This window comes from Cnephaeus nilssonii (genome assembly GCF_951640355.1).
Source record: "Cnephaeus nilssonii genome assembly, chromosome: 14".
Lineage (NCBI taxonomy): Eukaryota > Metazoa > Chordata > Mammalia > Chiroptera > Vespertilionidae > Cnephaeus > Cnephaeus nilssonii.
In genome coordinates, this window is record NC_137085.1 from 5,386,760 (window position 1) to 5,403,659 (window position 16,900).

The 16,900-nt window shown below is 48.5% G+C and overlaps 1 protein-coding gene across 6 annotated transcripts in view; it reads right to left on the reverse strand.

The window, feature by feature from the left end:
• Nucleotides 1-16,900, reverse strand: part of ODF2 (outer dense fiber of sperm tails 2) — a 31,580-nt gene that overhangs the window by 12,451 nt on the left and 2,229 nt on the right. The window contains exons 1-12 of one of the 6 annotated variants that reach the window (XM_079791383.1): nt 16,718-16,856; nt 15,251-15,341; nt 14,258-14,374; nt 13,853-13,978; nt 8,133-8,303; nt 7,191-7,351; nt 6,409-6,538; nt 5,726-5,857; nt 3,745-3,816; nt 1,203-1,274; nt 968-1,084; nt 128-313 (exon numbers count right to left, since the gene is read on the reverse strand). In XM_079791383.1, the coding sequence (XP_079647509.1) occupies nt 128-313; nt 968-1,084; nt 1,203-1,274; nt 3,745-3,816; nt 5,726-5,857; nt 6,409-6,538; nt 7,191-7,351; nt 8,133-8,303; nt 13,853-13,978; nt 14,258-14,374; nt 15,251-15,341; nt 16,718-16,749 (1,407 nt within the window). In that variant the 5' untranslated portion in view covers nt 16,750-16,856. Of the gene's footprint in view, nt 1-127; nt 314-967; nt 1,085-1,202; nt 1,275-3,744; nt 3,817-5,725; nt 5,858-6,408; nt 6,539-7,190; nt 7,352-8,132; nt 8,304-13,852; nt 13,979-14,140; nt 14,202-14,257; nt 14,412-15,250; nt 15,342-16,717; nt 16,857-16,900 lie in introns of those variants that run through there. The other 5 variants (XM_079791386.1, XM_079791382.1, XM_079791381.1 and 2 more) reach the window with 5 other exon arrangements.

Below are 16,900 nucleotides of genomic sequence, written 5' to 3' on the forward strand. Positions count from 1 at the left end.
GCCACCTCTATCCAGCTTTTCCTCCTCCATCCACCCACAACACCTGCAGTCAGCCACCATCCACTGCCCACCTATCTAACCGCCCCACCCCCACCTCCAGCAGCCCTCCTCAGGGAACGCCTGCTACCTTGTCAGCAAGTTGCACGTGCAGCTGCTCAGCATACTCCTCGCTCTTCTCAGCTCGTTCCTTCTGGGCTCGGATGGCCTTCTTTAAAGACTCTTTGTCTCGATCTCCCTTTTGCTTCAATTCCTTCAACTGCTCCATGATGGCCTCCACTTCTGCCTTGTGCTGATTCCCACTGCGTTCCAGGTTCTGGGAGGGGAGGGCCAGGGAGCAGATTGAAAGGAAAGCGACGAGGTGAGGGAGAGAGTCAAAGGGAGAGAGGGAGAAAAGGGGACCAGTGAAAAGGGGGAATGGGGGAGAGGGGGTAAGAATGAGTCACAAACTGTGGGGGGTTAGGGCTCCCCTAACACAGACCGGAGACGAGGGCCCTTCCCAAGCTCGCCACAGCACCTCCCTGGATCACTGAACCCATCAGGTCTTATGTCAGAACTCTTCTGGAACCTTCCCTTGAACTCCCAGCACAGTAGTCGGAGATCTCCCTGATACTCAGCAGGGCTGTGACTTTAGTGAGTCCCCAGTTCACAGATGCAATCAGCATTTGAGACCATCCTTCCTCCCCATGGGTAGTTAGGAGAACTGAGGGCCTAAGGGATGAAGTGATTGTCTTGGGGGCATGAAAATCAACCCAGTCACTGCTGGGAAGGCACTCAAGACCTCCAGGTCCACTGCTCTGGCCACTGTCCCAGAGTCTCCCTGAAGAACAAGGGCTTTGGTAGCAGCTGCCCCATAATCCTTTGGGGCAAAACCTTCCTGAGTATGATAGGCTTGGCCAGACAACCGCCCTTGAACTGCCAGGCACCTGCCCCCACTTCCCTCCCCACCCCTGCTGGGGCTAGCAGGTACCTTGATCTGCATACACAGGCGACTGTTCTCTGCCTCTTTGCACCGAAGCTGTGCCTGCAAATGCCCACGCATGGACTCCATGGACTTGGAGAGCTCGGACGCTGTCTTTGCTTGAGCCTTTGGACAGATGGAGAAAGACAGAGCCAGAATTTGAACCCAGGCCTCCAATTCTAGAGCGCACTGTATCCACTGAGCTCTACTGGCCAGTAAGAGGGAGCAGCTGTTGGGATGGTACCTTCTCACATTGTATTTCCTGGAGGAGCTCTTCCACCTCCTTGTCCTTGTCTTGCAGCAATAACAGCAGCCGCTGCAGAGAACACACCGTCATGAGCTCCCTGGGAAGGGCAAGGAGGCCCAGCCCAGAGATGAGAGACCCTCCATTGTGGGCCTGGCCACCAGGGCCCAAGGTCCCAAATATACTGTATTGGCCCATGTCACAGAGACCCTGGTAGGAAGCACCTAACATCTGTATTAAATATTTAGGACAATACACGTATTTATTTTGTAATTTTAAAATAAAGTAACATTAATTGTGGTAAACACTGAAAAACACACAAAAATGCTAAAGAACCCCCATACTCCCCAACCCAGAGAACACTGTTAACAGACATTAAAGAAGTTAAATGCGCCCTAGCCAGTGTGGTTCAGTGGATAAAGCATCGGCCTGCGGACTAAAGCAGCAGTTGCCAACCGGTGGTCCGTGGAGCACTGGTGGTCCGTGAGGTCCGTAAGGTTGGCGACCGCTGGACTAAAGGGTCCCAGGTTCGATTCCGGCCAAGGGTATATGCCCAGGTTGCGGGCTTGATCCCTCCCAGTAGGGGGCGTGCAGGAGGCAGCCAGCCAATGATTCTCTCTCATCATTGATGTTTCTATCTCTATTTCTCCCTTCCTCTCTGAAATCAATAAAAAAAAAAAAAAAAGAAGTTATATGCTCCCGGGTTTCGGCACCAAAAAACAAAACAAAAACAAAATCAAAAAAGAAGTTACATGCTTTGCCCTGGCTGGTGGAGCTCAGTGGTAGAGCATTACCCCACATACTGAAAGATCCCAGGTTCGATTCCTGGTCCAGGGCACATACCTGGGTTGCAGGTTCGATCCCTTGGCTCCCAGTTGGGGTGCATGCAGGAGGTAACCCATCGATGTGTCTCTCTTACATCAATGTTTCTCTCCCCACCCCCACCTTTCTCCCTTCCACTCTCTCTCAAAATCAGTGGGGAAAAATATCTTCAGATGAGGATTCACAACAACAAAAAAGCCATATGCTTCCTCTGTTCAGTAAATTACACTCCCACATTTGCCATAATGTGATTAAACCTTGCACAGCTTTGGAAACAGCAGCTTAATGTTTCCGGTTACTAATGTATCACAATTTGACCCGGCTTGTCAAGCTGGGAATGCAGGGTTAGGCCTCAGCATCGCTGCTGAACTCACAGGGATGTTCAGTGCGGCATTGAGGGCCAAGGCCGTACCTTGGGAAGCATGCTGGGCACTAATATATCAAAGGCTCCAAAAGGTCCGAGAGCTAAGAAACCTGTTGCACTTTTTGTTCCGGCCACTTGGCAGTTTCTCAAATAAATTTGGTTATGAGTCACTCCCCACTTTTGTTTTGTAAATAAAACAGTTATTTCAATTTAAAGAGAATGATTTCACTATAACTAGTAAAATTCACCCCTTTAACATCTTGAGGAACTTAGGGTTCCATGGAGTAAATTCTGGAACATGCTGCCTTGGGAGGCAGTCCTAGAATTGGAATTGTTGAGTCAAAAAGTCTATACCTGCCCAGCCGGAGTGGCTCAGTGGTTGAGCGTCTACCTATGAACCAGGAGGTCAAGGTTCAATTCCCGGTCAGGGCACATGCCCAGTTTGCAGGCTCAATCCCTAGTAGTGGGCATGCAGGAGGCAGCTGATCAATGTTTTCCTGTCATCCATGTTTCTATTTCTCCCTTTTCCCTCTCCCTTCCTCTCTCTCTAAAAATCAATAAAGACATGTTTAAAAAAAAAAGTCTGTACCTTTTGATGGCTTCCCCCCACCCCCCCCGCTGCCCCCCGTGAAACAAAGGAAGGAAGGGCTATGGGGAGAAGGAGCAAAAGCCTGGGCAGTGGTGTACTCTGGCTCCCGAGGAATGTTCTAGGAAAGAAGGGCGCCAAGGTGGGGGTGCTATTAGCTCACGGAAAGTCTATGAGAGAAAAGCAAAATGAGAGACTACGTGGCGCTGCTTGGGCCTCTAGGGAAGAAGTGGAACACTGGAAGTAAAGTCACAGTGAAAGAAGGGAGCTGTGGGGGCTGCGGTTAGCGCAGAGAAAGGTCAGAGAAAAGGGGCCTTGGAGACAGGTTCAGGTGGGAAGCGCAGGATGAGCTGCTGCTGCTCGTTGCTCCCTTGGTTGCAAGTTTGGTGGGGACCCTTAGAGTTTAGGAGAGCAAAGTAAGACGCACACCTGAGAGGGAATAAAGGCGTGGGTGTGATCCAGACAGAGCCCATCCCTTTTGATGGCTTTTAATCCATAACACAAAACTCAGGTGCCAGACGGTCGTGATTTGTAATTCCATCCTCACCACCAGCTCTCAGGTTGGTGTCCAGCTTGGTGGCTCAAACTCTCAACTGATCAACTAGATAAGCCCAATGGAGCAGGTAGGACAGGGGACATCAGCCCATTACACAGATCATGAAACTAAGACCCAGAGGGAGGTCAGAGCAGGCTGCAGCTTTCCTGCCTCCTTTCAGCACCAGCAGCTTTGGCGAGGCGACCACTAGAGCAGGCAGGGGCGCGTGACGTACCGCTTTCTCGGAGTCTGCCTCCGCCAGCCGTTTCAGAAGTGTTCCTTGTTGCTCCATCAGCCTTCCGGAATCCTTCCAGGGAAGGCAAAGGGAAAGCCAAGTCATTAAGCGATAAACCCAGGCGGCTACGTTCTATTGATTCTTTCTCTTTTCCAAAATTACACTTCTAGTTATTAAGGTAATGAATTACTTTCTCATTATGAAATATTAGTGAGCAGATAAAGCTCGTCCCCCTCACCCCCGTTCTACTGTTGTTAGTTTGATGAGTGTCTCGCCCATCCTTCCTCTATGCATTTATTTAAGGACACGTAGAGATACATTATCTTTTGGGGAGTAGAGATTCATGTGTAATTTTACCAAAATGTTATTATACTGTTTTTTTGTGCTACAACTTGACTTATTAAAATAGTTTTATTAAGATAGAAATTCAGATACCATACAAGTCACCCAATTTAAAATGTACAATTCAATGGTTTTTGGTACATTTCATCATTAATTTTTTTAATGCGGTAAAATACTTATAACACAAACTGTGCCATATTAACTATTAAGTCTAAAATTCTGTGGCATACAGAACATTCTGAGGCAATCCTCACTACTATCTAGTTCCGGAACATGCGCATCACGCCAAAAGGAGAGCCTGGACCTGTTACGCAGTCAGCCTCCATTCCCCTCCCCCGGCCACCTCTCATCGGCTTTCTGTCTCTAACGTGCCACTGCATTATTGTTAAACTCTCCCCATAACCTCTGGGTGATAAGGTTGCTCCCAGGTTTTGCAACTAAAATAGACACCACTGGGCATGTACCAAGTGGAGGCTTTCTGCGGGGCATTTTAGCTGCCACAAATCAGAGGTAAAAACCACCCACCGAGAACACTGAGCTGGAAATAAAAGTTATTACACTTTTAAGAAAATAATTCCGCTATAACTAGTACTATTCATGGAAATGTAGTCTAGAAACTCTCAAGCCCACGAGGATAGTGTACACTGAGTGCTCAAATAACACTACCTGTGACAGCAAAGATCTGAAAGTAGGTCTCCATCAACAGAAGAATGGACACACAAAGTGTGGTATTGTCATAAGATAGGACATAGCAGTGTAAAGTAATTACCTTAAGCCACAAGGATAAAAACGGATGAATCTCATAAAAATATTGAGTGAAAAAAGCAAGCTCAATAGAATATGTGTGGAATAATACCATTTATATAAAGTTTGAAAACATGCTCAACAATACTAGATGTTGCTTAAAGATACATACGTAAATGATAAAACTATCAGATTTGAGGTAAAGGTCCCCTGAAGGAAGGAAGATGAGGGGTTACTGCCAAAGGAGACACAGGAGGGATTTAATGATGTGGACGAGGTTTTGTTTGGAATGCTGAACACCACATATTATTACTCATTTTAAACATTAATTTTAAAAAGTTAAAACGAGAAGTTGACAATATCGGGACAAAAATACACTCAACTAAGAAAAGTGTCATCATTTCAACAGCCAGGGGTTTTGAGATCTTTGGTAACCCTTTGGTTTGAACCAAACAGGAAGATGGGTGTTTATAGTTGTCAGTCTTTTCAGAATCATTTGCTAACATAAAACATATCTCACTGACCATCTTTTAAGAAGATGAAGTGATACCACACAATGTGTGACCGCCGGCCGTTAGTCTTTCTTCTACTTCCCCAAAGCTCAGGTCTAGTCCTCTCCCCGTGTTGCTGCACGAGCTCTGGAACAGGCTCAACTCCTCCCCGACTCCCCACTGCCCTTCTCCTGACTCCACGGTCCTTCCTGTGCAGCCCAGTCCAGCTTCCACGTCTACCAGGGGCGGACACCCAATGTGAGTGATGTGGTCCAATCTTTCTACAGCCCTCTCAGGGCAGTCACCAACAGTATTATTTGTTCACAGAAGATGAGACTGAGGCTCAGAGAGGATGGGCATGGATCGGAGTCAGGCGCCCACGGTGGGCCCGGGCCGGAGCTCACCTCTTTGCAGTGCTGATCCTTCAGTAGGTCTCGGAGGGTGCGGTTGGTCTCCTCAAATGTGCTCAGCTTCTGCAGGAGAAGTTCCTTCTGCCTCGTCAGGGTGTTGATGTCCGTGCAGGTCATTTGTTTTTCCTGGAAGACAGCAAGAAGTCTTACATGGTTCAGGGAGAGAAGGGAGGAGCTGGCAGAGGCAGGCCACACCAGGACTTAAGAGGTGCTGGTGCCAGGAAGCCCAGGAAAGAGCTGGGCTGTGTACAGGGCCAGGGTGGGGAGGACAGCTTCCTGGAGGTCTCGGACCGGGAAGGATGGGCAGGATCTGGGCCTGCTGACGGCCATAGTGGGGAAACTCAGTGTGGGTGAGTGCAGTCAGGGCAAGCTTCCGAGAGGAAGCTCAGGACACCACCTGGTGGCTGATACTGTACTGCAGGAATCAGATGGTGGAGTGATCCCAAGAGACCCATGATGAGGTCTCCTCAGAGGCCCTGGCCACCAGAGGTCATCCTTGAGGGTCCGGCCCTGGACCTCAGAGTGGGGGATGGGAGCCGAGGAGTTCAATGTGCCCTTCCCCCGCCTGGAGATGTCATAAAGTCAGCCTGATGACTGCGTAGAGCCCCCACCCTAGCTTGTGGCTGCCCCCTCTCTGGGCCCAGTCGCAGGGCTAGGTTGCTCTGCCTGCCACTCACCGTCTTCAGCTTTCCGATGGTATCCTTCAGGGCCATGACTTGCTTGGCAGCGGCAGCCCCATCCATTTCCGCCTCCACCAGCTTGGACATGAGGCACTCCTTCTCCTGCTGGAGGTGTTTCTTCTGAAGCCTGGGGCCAGAAGGGAGGGCTCTGAGCCTCTCAGGCCCCAGCTGCCCGGAGCTCTGAGGCTCGCCTCACAATGCCCTGTGAGCCTCATCTCCCAGTCAAGGAACGGTGGGGGAGGGGGGACAGGCAGCCCTCTGGTCCGAGTGGCCTAGAAAGACACCTGGGCACCAAAGCAGGGCGTCCACACCAGGTCACATGGTGCCACCTACAGCCCTACTTGTCCTGCCCCTGGCCACTGCCCTGGCCTCGTAACCATCTTCAGATCAGCTTTGGACCCTCCCATCCACTCTCCACACTGGAGCCAGATCTGGTCACACCACTTCCTGCTTTGAAAACCCTCCCATGGCTCCCAATTGCCCTCAATGCAAACTCCTCACAGGGGCTGCTAAGAGCCAGCCCCTGACAAACTCCATGGCAGCCCTGGCCTCTGCCCACCCACCCTCCTCACTCAGGCCTGCTTTCCATTTCTCAGTCACAGAAGCCGCCCATCTTGGGGCCCTCACACAGGATGTTCCCCAGCATCCACCTGACTCCTAACCATCTACAGGACTCCCCTTAAATGTCCCTTTTCCCAGAAAGGCTCCCCTCACCCACCCCGACTCTGGGGGGTTCCTCTTCCTAAGGAGGGCTGGCCTCCAGGGCAGGGCCGCCTTACATGGTAAAGTCCTTCTCCTCCTTGATGCGCTCGATGTTGTGCCTCAGCACCGTGTTCTCATGCTCGGTCTCGGCCAGCTCGTGGGCCACCTCCTCCAGCTCCTCCTTCCGCTCCTCCAGGAACCTCTTAGCCATCTGACGCTCACCCTTCTGCATCTTGACCTGTCCATGGGCATGCAGGTGGGGCCACTGAGGGCGGGCCCTCCTCCCTGCCACATGTGAGGCCCCCCTCCGAGTGAGAGCTACATAGGTACTTGGTGCATCGGGGTGAAATCTTAGTTCACTGTCACAAAGACTCAGGGAAGGTACTATTCTGCTCATTTCCTCATTACTGAGGACACCGAGTACAGTCAGCCTGAGTGGCTTGCTGGTTGGGGAAAGAGCCAGGCTATAAACCGTGGTTCAACTGGACGACAGGTGTGACCAAAAGGCCCTGTGCTGTGGGCTACGGCGGAAGGAGGGACTGCTGCCAGGCCGCCCGCCCCAGGTTCTCCAGGAGGGCCCAGGCCCCGAGTACAGGGGGAGGATTAGAGGCACAGGCCACATTAGCAGGGAAGGCCTGGGTTTCACGCCAGCAACGCCAACTTCCTAGTTGGAGGCCGTGGTCTTCCAGGTTGTTTCTGTTCCCATTGCCACATTCCACCCAAAGACACAGTCCAGCAACTGAGGACAAACTTCATTTCCAAAATAGGGACTCTACTACGACAGGTTCATAAGTGTATTAAAATAGGCCACCCACACAGAGCACCAGGCAAGGTCAGGGTGGGCCGGGCCAAGTGTCCAATGGAGAGGGATCCCAGGCTGCCCTGGCTCCCCTCCAAGGGCATCCCAAGTTCTGGGCAGAGATGCGTGGGTGGCCTGCAGAGAGGTGCCCACCAGGAACACACCTGGGAAGTCCCACACAACCTCAGGTTCCAGCTGCCCAGCCTCCCACATCCCTCACCTCAGATTTGAGACAACCAACTGCGTTCATTAGACTGTCAATCTTCTTATCATAATGGTTCATTTTACAGTGACCCGAGTCGTCATCCTCTGTAGAGAGGTCACTTAACCGCATTACTGAGACCAGCTTTTCTGAAGACGGTGGCGTAATCTCCAGGCAGTGAGGTGGATTCTGATGTGGAGGAGGGAGAACAGAGGAACGCATAAGGCAAATGCACAGCCATCAGCGCCACCACACCTGGCTGTCCACCGGAGGCAGGAAGAACCAAAACTGCTAACGGGCCAGCCACAGGGGCCCCGGGAGCAAGCATATGCCATACCTACTTGATGGAATGCCACCTATCCTTGTTTAAATGTTTTTAAATATTTTCTAACACAGAGATAGTATTTAAAATAAAGAACATAAAGTGGCAAAAACAGTAATTTCTAAAGTTGGCAAAAGTTTGGGGCAAGAAATGTTTTCATATACCTAGAGTGGAAGTGAAATGTGTCAAAAGTTTTTAAAATGAATATGAATGCCTAATAGTAGATAGTTGTGAAGGTAACAAATCTTTCATAAAAGACATTTTAAGGACAAGTGAGGGAATTTGAATATTCACCAGATATTATGATATTAAGAAATAAAGTTTTTAGGAGTAATAATTGTTATTTTGGTTATATAGAAAAAATGCTATTAGAAATACATACTGAATAATTAATATGGTATGATGTTCGGAAAATATTTAAATACATCAGCATAAAACAATTTTAAATGCATATTCCCCTCAGAAGAGTTTATGCAAAGCTGTATAATGCTTTGCTATTAAGACTTCAGAAAGAATATTATAATGTGAGGGTCCAGGATTTGCATGGGTTTTTGGTAAATTGAACTTGACTCATTCTACAAATTTATTGATGCATTAAGTAGCTGCTGTTTCTCATTATTTATGTAGTTCTTTGCTCCTCTTTTTTTAAAAAATGTATTTTTATTGACTTCAGAGAGGAAGGGAGTGGGAGAGAGAGATAGAAACATCAATGATGAGAGAGAATCATGGATCGGCTGCCTCCTGCACGCTCCCAACTGGGGATCAAGCCCGCAACCTGGGCATGTGCCTTTGACCGGAATCGAACCTGGGACTCTCAGTCCACAGGCCGATGCTCTATCCACTGAGCCAAAACGGCTAGGGCTCTTTGCTCCTCTTAAGCCACTGTTGGCTGACCTTCTGTGCCAATTTCCAGGAAAAGAGGATGGCTATCAGGAGTAAAAGGCAGTATACAATAAGAGTGTAACTGTTGTGTTAAACAAGTAGGACTCATTGGGCACAATTTAAAAAATGTATGTGCCTTTGGTTCCAGCAATTCTATTTCTAGGGATTTATCAAGAAAATGAATCAGTATTTAAATTCAAGGCAAGGATACAGATAAATATATGACAATATAGTATTGTTTAAATACGTAACAGTACAAACATACACATAATAGAATACTGTCTTAAAAAATTAACATGCGCCCTGGCCGGCGTGGCTCAGTTGGTTGAGAGCTGCCCCATGTACCAAAAGGTCACGGATTCGATTCCTGCTCAGGGCACATACCCAGGTTGCAGGTTTGGTCCCCAATTGCCAGAGGCAACCAATCAATGTTTCTCTCTTTCTCCCTTCCTCTCTCTCTCTCAAATCAAAACATAAAAATTAAAAATAAAAACCACTAAAAAATAATAATAACGTGCAACGGAAACATAGTTAAAGTGTGTTTTTAAAAAAGGATGTTGTGCCCGGCAGGTGTGGCTCAAAGGGATTGAGCATCGCCCTATACACCAAGAGGTTGCTGGTTTGAGTCCTGGTCAGGGCAGAGGCCTGGGTTTCGGGCTCCATCCCCAGGAGGGGGCGTGCAGAGGGCAGCCGATGGATGTTTCTCTCTCATTGATGTTTCTATGTCTCTCTCTCTCTCTCCCCCGCCCCCCCCCCCCCGTCCCTTCTTCTCTTTCTCTATAATAAATTTTTTTAAAAAAGGATGTTGTACAATAATTAAAATATAATCCCATTGTTACAAAAATTAAAAATGAGTCTGTTCATAAGACAAGATCAGGAAGTTGCAAGTGACATAGGTCATTTCAGGGTGGTGGGATCATAGGTGTTTTTCAGTTTCTTCTGTAACTTGGATTTTCTAATTTATCAACAATGACTATACATTGCTTTTATAAGAAAAATAATTTTTAATATTTAAAAGGAAATAGGAAAACATACAGATAGCATCATCACAATCGAAGTGAAAAAACAACTCTGCAGCCCTGACTGGGTAGGTCGGTTGGTTGGAGCGTCGTCCCATAGACCAAGGGGTTTCAGGTTCAATTTCAGGTCAGGGCACATACCCCGATGGTGGGGTCGATCCCCGGGTGGGATGCTTACGGGAGGCAACAAATCAATGCTTCTCTTTCACATCGATGTTTCTCCCTCTCTCCCTTCCTCTCTAAAATCAATTTAAAAAAACACACACTTGCATGGATATGGTAAAAGTACTAAAATATTAGTTTTGGGACAGTGATTACCCTTGGGGAGGACGTGACAAGAAAGGGCCAGAGGGGAGATTCTGGGGGAGCTGGCTGATCTGTGCATGGCAGTATAACTGCTACCTCAATCTCGGCAATGGTTACATGGCATTCCACTGCATGGATGTAGCATAATTTAAGCAATACCCTCCTGACTGATTTAGGTTGCTTCTGATTTTTCTCTATTACAACTTAATATTTTAAAACTTAATAGGAGCCAGATTAGAGAAGAATTACAGGCAATTTCCTATTTTTCTGTATTTTCAGTTTTCCATAATAGAAACAGAGCCCTTCATTTAATAATAGAGAACAAAGCCAGACCTTCTTTTTCGCAAAGCTAACCTTATGTATCCGAAAGGGTTTTTAAAAAACTAGAATCCCTACATGCACACTGCAGCTTCTGGGACCATGTCCTGCTCCACCACAAACCTCCACCTTGTCCCGAACAGAAAGGCCAGGCGGGGGCCTCCCAGGCACACCAAGGGCCCCTGGGAAGTGGGAAAGGGCTGGCCCAAGTAGCATGAAGGACAGCTCCTGTTTGAGAGATGACAAGTCACCCCTCTGGGCCCATCCATTGCTGGATTCTGTGGCCCAGGACTGAAACAGACACTGAGCTTTCCAGAGACCATAGTTCCTAGCAACTCAGGTCAAAAGGACGCCAGTTTCCATAGCGGCATATCTTTGTTGTAGACTCTGAAAACTACCAAGTCTTTTCATTGTTTTGCAAAGCATCTTAAATGTTAAAATATAGTATGCTTATAAAGAAATTCAAGCATGCCATTAAAAATAAACCATTAAAGCCTCCCATACTCCAAGGGCAAGCACTGCTTAACACTTCTGTATACCCTCTCAGAAAATGTTATGTGCATACAAACATATCCACACAGGGACGCACAGACTCCCCTTTCTGGACAAATTGGGCCGAATTCTCCATGCTATGTGGCTCTACTACCTCAATCTCGGCAATGGTTACATGGTATTCCATTGTATGGATGTATCATAATTTAAGCAATATCCTCCTGACTGACATTTAGGTTGCTTCTGATTTTTCTCTATTACAAACAATGCTGTAGCAAACACAGCATTTATACACAGTCCCTGTATTCTTCTGTGACTTTTTTTTAAAAATATGTATTTTATTGATTTTTTACAGAGAGGAAGGGAGAGGGATAGAGGGATGAGAGAGAAACATCGATCAGCTGCCTCCTGCACACCTCTTACTGGGGATGTGCCCGCAACCAAGGTACATGCCCTTGACCAGAATCGAACCTGGGACCTTTCAGTCCGCAGGGCGACGCTCTATCCACTGAGCCAAACCGGTTTCGGCCTTCTGTGACTTTTTAAAAAATATATTTTATTGATTTTTTACAGAGAGGAAGGGAGAGGGATAGAGAGCCAGAAACATCAGATGAGAGAGAAACATCGATCAGCTGCCTCCTGCATACCCCCTACTGGGGATGTGCCCGCAACCAAGGTACATGCCCTTGACCAGAATCGAACCTGGGACCCTTCAGTCCATAGGCCGATGCTCTATCAACTGAGCCAAACTGGTCAGGGCTTTTTTTTTTTTTTTTTTTTAATGTGGTTGGCATGGATAAGTGCATGTCTTATTCTTTTTTTTTTTTTAATTGTTAATCCTCACCTGAGGATATTTTTCCAGTGATTTTTAGGGAGAGTGGAAGAAAGAGGGAAAGACATGAGAGAAACATGGATGTGAGAGAAACACATCAACTGGCTGCCTCCTGCATGAGCCCTGACCAGGTCCTGGGCCGGGGAGGAGCCTGCAACCAAGGTACATGCCCTTGACCGGAATTAAACCCGGGACCCTTTAGTCCGCAGGCCGACGCTCTATCCGACGCTCTAACCGGCTAGGGCTCTTCTGTGACTTTTTAAAGATAAATTCCTATGCCCTACCTGATTTGGTTCAGTGGATAGAGCGTCAGCCTGTGGACTGAAGGGTCCCGGGTTTGATTCTGGTCAAGGGCACATGCCGGGGTTGTGGGCTCCATCCCCAGTGGGGGGCATGCAGGAGGCAGCCGATCAATAATTCTCTCTCATCATTGATGTTTCTATACCTCTCTCCCTCTCCCTTTCTCTCTGAAATCAATAAAAATATATTAAATAAAAATAAAGATAAATTCCTAAATGTAAAACTAGAAGCAATGTTTAAACAGATGCTGCCAAGCTATCTCCAGAACAGTAGAATCGGTTTCACGATCCTCTCAAAACTGTTAGAACACTGTTCACTTATTCCCTAGAATCCCCACACTCCAGTAATCTCCTAGGGACAAACAGGTAAATCAGGGAGTCAAAACCATAAGTATGATTAGAAATTTTAGGATAATTACTTTTATTTATTGTTAATTATAGAAGTAGTAAGCTTTCAGAAAACTGAATCTTCCAAAGTAGCCTCAAGCGTTTTATTTGTCCCCATAACGAGACCTCTGTCTAAAACATGACCAAAGGCCTTGTCTTATCATTTGAGTTTTTTCACTGCCAGTGACTAGAATGGGCACATCTGTTCGCTGCAGGTGTAACCCAGCGCCCCGCAGTCTGGCATAAGTCTCAATAAACATACGCAGCATGAACTACAGCAGAGATGGATGGACAGGCATGCTGAGGTGTGGCTAAAAAGAGACAACAGCTCTCTTGTTATCTTGACAACTAAGCCTGAAGGCAATTATGCATCAGCTTATTCCAAAAGTGGCTTTGATGACACTGTGGAATCTGTGCACGGCCTTAACGGTGACTACCTCCAAAGAGGCGATGCGGTTCGGGGTATGTACGTTCTGGTGTATATGTATACAAATGTAGATCTCGTTATGCTCCAATACTATCACAGTAACATGGGAAAAGACTCGTGGCTCCTCACATATAAATTAGAGAGGTCAAGCGTACAGCCCCTAGAATGAGACCCCTTGAGTACTCACTCCAGCTCTGCCATTTTCTCTGTGAGCCCTCACTGTCCGGGCCTTCATTTCCTCATCTGGACATGAGGAGCGCAGGCCCTCCCACACCTCACTGTTGTGAGGACTCAAGAAGACTCACGTACTTTCAGGGTTCAGCAAGGCTCTCAGTAAACGGGACCTACTGGATGTCTAACAGCTACGGCCGACCCTGAATCGCACCGAGTGTGAGGCCTGCTAGATAGACCCTGACTAGTCCGAGGGGAAAAGCCTGAACAAGAGTGAGCCTACCTCCCACTTGCATCCCACATGCCGGGCAGATGATTTTCCGGGGGGCATCCAAGGTACCTTGGTTTTCACCCGGACACTCCGCCGCACATTCACGGTGTCCCCTTTCATTCCGCGCTTATGAGATTTCTGTGGAAAAGGACAAACCGGGGTCACTCTCCCACACAGCCGGCTGTGGTGTCACTGATTGACGGCATCCATCTCCAACTCCGCAGGGAGCCTCTTTCTGACTACACTGCTGCCGCCACTCCTAGATGCCAGTCCTGCCTACCTTCTAACCAGGCCACTGACCTCGGAGAGCAAGTGCGTCCGTCTGTCCAACCTTTGGAGTTAGGAGCGCAAGGAGGCTGAGCGGAGAGTGTCACCCTGCTCCACAGCCTTCACCTTGCCCCACTGGCATGCTCCTACCTGGCTGCTGGTCGCTGCTGGTTTCGGGAGTTTTTTTATGTGGACGTGGACAGGGGTGTTCTCATCCACATGAACATGTAAGGGGGGAGTTGAAGAGCGGTCCTTCATAGTTCGCTTCTGGCAGGCCGAGGGAGACAACACAAAAAAGGGTGATCTGTGGATGAGTAAACTGGGCATAAAACACAGAACGCGCAGCCTCTGGGGGCCACTGAAGGCCTTGCCACCAAGCGAGCAGGACAGCTACTGACTACCGGCATGCAGGCAGGGGCCAAGGCGGCAGTGCATTCCGCAGGCTCCTGCAGAGATTCCAGCTGAAGACCACCAGAGGCACCCAGGTCCAACTGAGAGAAGGGTCTGCAAGACCCGCAGGTTCTACAAGAGCCCAAACCCCGGCCCCAGGTGCTCAGAGCTGGATCTCCGTCCCAGCCTGCTGGAATGCAGAGCTCCTCCTTCGACTTAGTGCAGCACAGCTGGGAAGCGGACAAACCCTTCTACGCCATGATCTGTACTGGGCATGCGTGTTAGCACAGCAAACACACAAAATGATGACGGGGCACAATGAATCAGGCCGCAGGCAGGTAAGAGACGATGAAAAGAGAGAGCTGGAGGAAATGCCAAGGTGAGAAGGTTGTGTAGATTCTAAAAAAGTATAAACAAGGCAAAATCCCAGCCACGTACCCCTCACTCACCATCAGCTCCTACCCCCTCCCCATCTTACTTTCTTCTTCTTCTTCTTCTTCTTCTTCTTCTTCTTCATTATTATTATTATTAAAATCTGTTCCAAAGACTTTTGGAATTTGCCCAGGTGTAAGACAACCTGCTCAACCCGGCAGCCTTACCACAAGCAAAACCACCCCCAATCGCTCAGCAGAAGCCCCCAGCAAAGTGCCACGCTACAGCGGTGCCAGCAGGTAAGGCAGCTCCTGGAACAGACGTGCAGAAGCGCTGGGGCAGGCCTGCAGGCTGAGGGCGCGCCGGGCGCCCGTCACCTACCGTCACAGTCACACTGGGTGCGCCACAAGCTGTCCTCAAGACCTTTTTCTGCGTGAGACTTGTTACTCCGTTCTTCCCACACGATGGAAACCTGCACCCAGGTATAAGAACCAGGTTACTACCAGAAAATTAGGGTCCTTCTATTGCTTAGATCTCCCAAAAGTATACACTACATATGGTGGGTAACAAGTTGGCGGCTAGGAGAGCTGGTCTGGAATCACGTGGCTCCCTTTGCATGAGCGCCAAACATGCATGGTGTGCCCGGCAGTGGGATGGAAACAGCGGCGGTGGCATTCACAGGCTGGCCTTTTAACCTGCCATCGCATCACATGTATTGTGACCTTTTGCTGAAAAGCCCAGCTGTCATCCTGTCAGGTGACAAGAAACAGGCAGCACATGAGCAACAGCTGGGGTAGGTAAGGTGAACGGGCCCAGGACAGTGCCTGGAGCAGAGGTGGCGCGGGGAATGGCTGCATAAAAAGACAGCAATAAGCTCGGGAACACAGTCTCTGTGACTCAAGTTCATAGAATTAACAGTCATATAGCCAACAGAATGAAAAATTACCAGTTCCCCAAATGCCCCACTTGATCCTCTCTAAGCTCCTAAGAAGCCGGGTTGTTTTTGTTTTGGGTTGTTGTTTTTAAACACCACGTGTAATTCATCTTGCTTATACGCAAACAGCCCTCCCACCAGATTTGCAAAGGCAGCAAACATTGAATCCCCCAAATCTGGCAGTATTACATCCAAGAATTCCAAGATGGGAAGGGACCTGGAAAGTTCATTAGATCCATTCCACCGACAGCCTCCGACAGCCCCAAAACATGACTTTGCCCTCCCCACAAACACCTGGGAAAACAATGCAACATAAAGTACGATATAAAAAATCTTGAGCCTTTTAACATGCATTTTGCTGTATTATATTATACCTTGATTAAAAAAAATTGAGCCCTACTAATCATTTAACCAAGAAATACCAAAATCTAACAGACAGGTTTTTTTCCTTCCCCACTTAGAACATTTCTATTTACGTGAAGCCAGTAGGTTTGGGTCACCTCGTCCCCTGAGCGGACTTCCCATCAAACCACTTGGATCCCATGAACACCTTGCTAACTGCCACATCCACCTCCTACATCAGTCATTTATTGACACCTGGTCTTCTTTCAAAAAGGATGAGCCTTGTGCTCCACTGAGACAATAGTGGCCCTATTTTGCTACCAGGAACTGGGACACCTGGGAAGAGAGGGAGGGAGGGAGGGAAGGAGGGAGTCGGGCAGAGCTGAGAATGTGTGCATGCATTTTTTTTTTTCCTCCTTCCCTTTAAAAATGATTTCCAAATATTTTGGTCCAGACTTTTCAATACACCGAACAGAGAAGCTGAAAAGAGAAGCCTCCTGCAAGCCTGGCCTGGGGGCCCCTGACCACCTTTCCCTGCCCTTGGGCGGAGGCGCCCCCCGCGTTGGCAGTACCTGGGGGAGCCGCCTGAGGATGAGGCAGACATGACTAGGCATCAAAGCCGCAAAGGTGGGCAATTGGGTCAGCAGGCTCTGCTCAAGGGGACTCAGAGGGGCTTGTCAATGAGAATCTCAGGGGCCGGGCATCAAACGTCCTCTCTGAGGGGAGGAGGGTGGAAGCTTTGGGGGTGGCAGTTG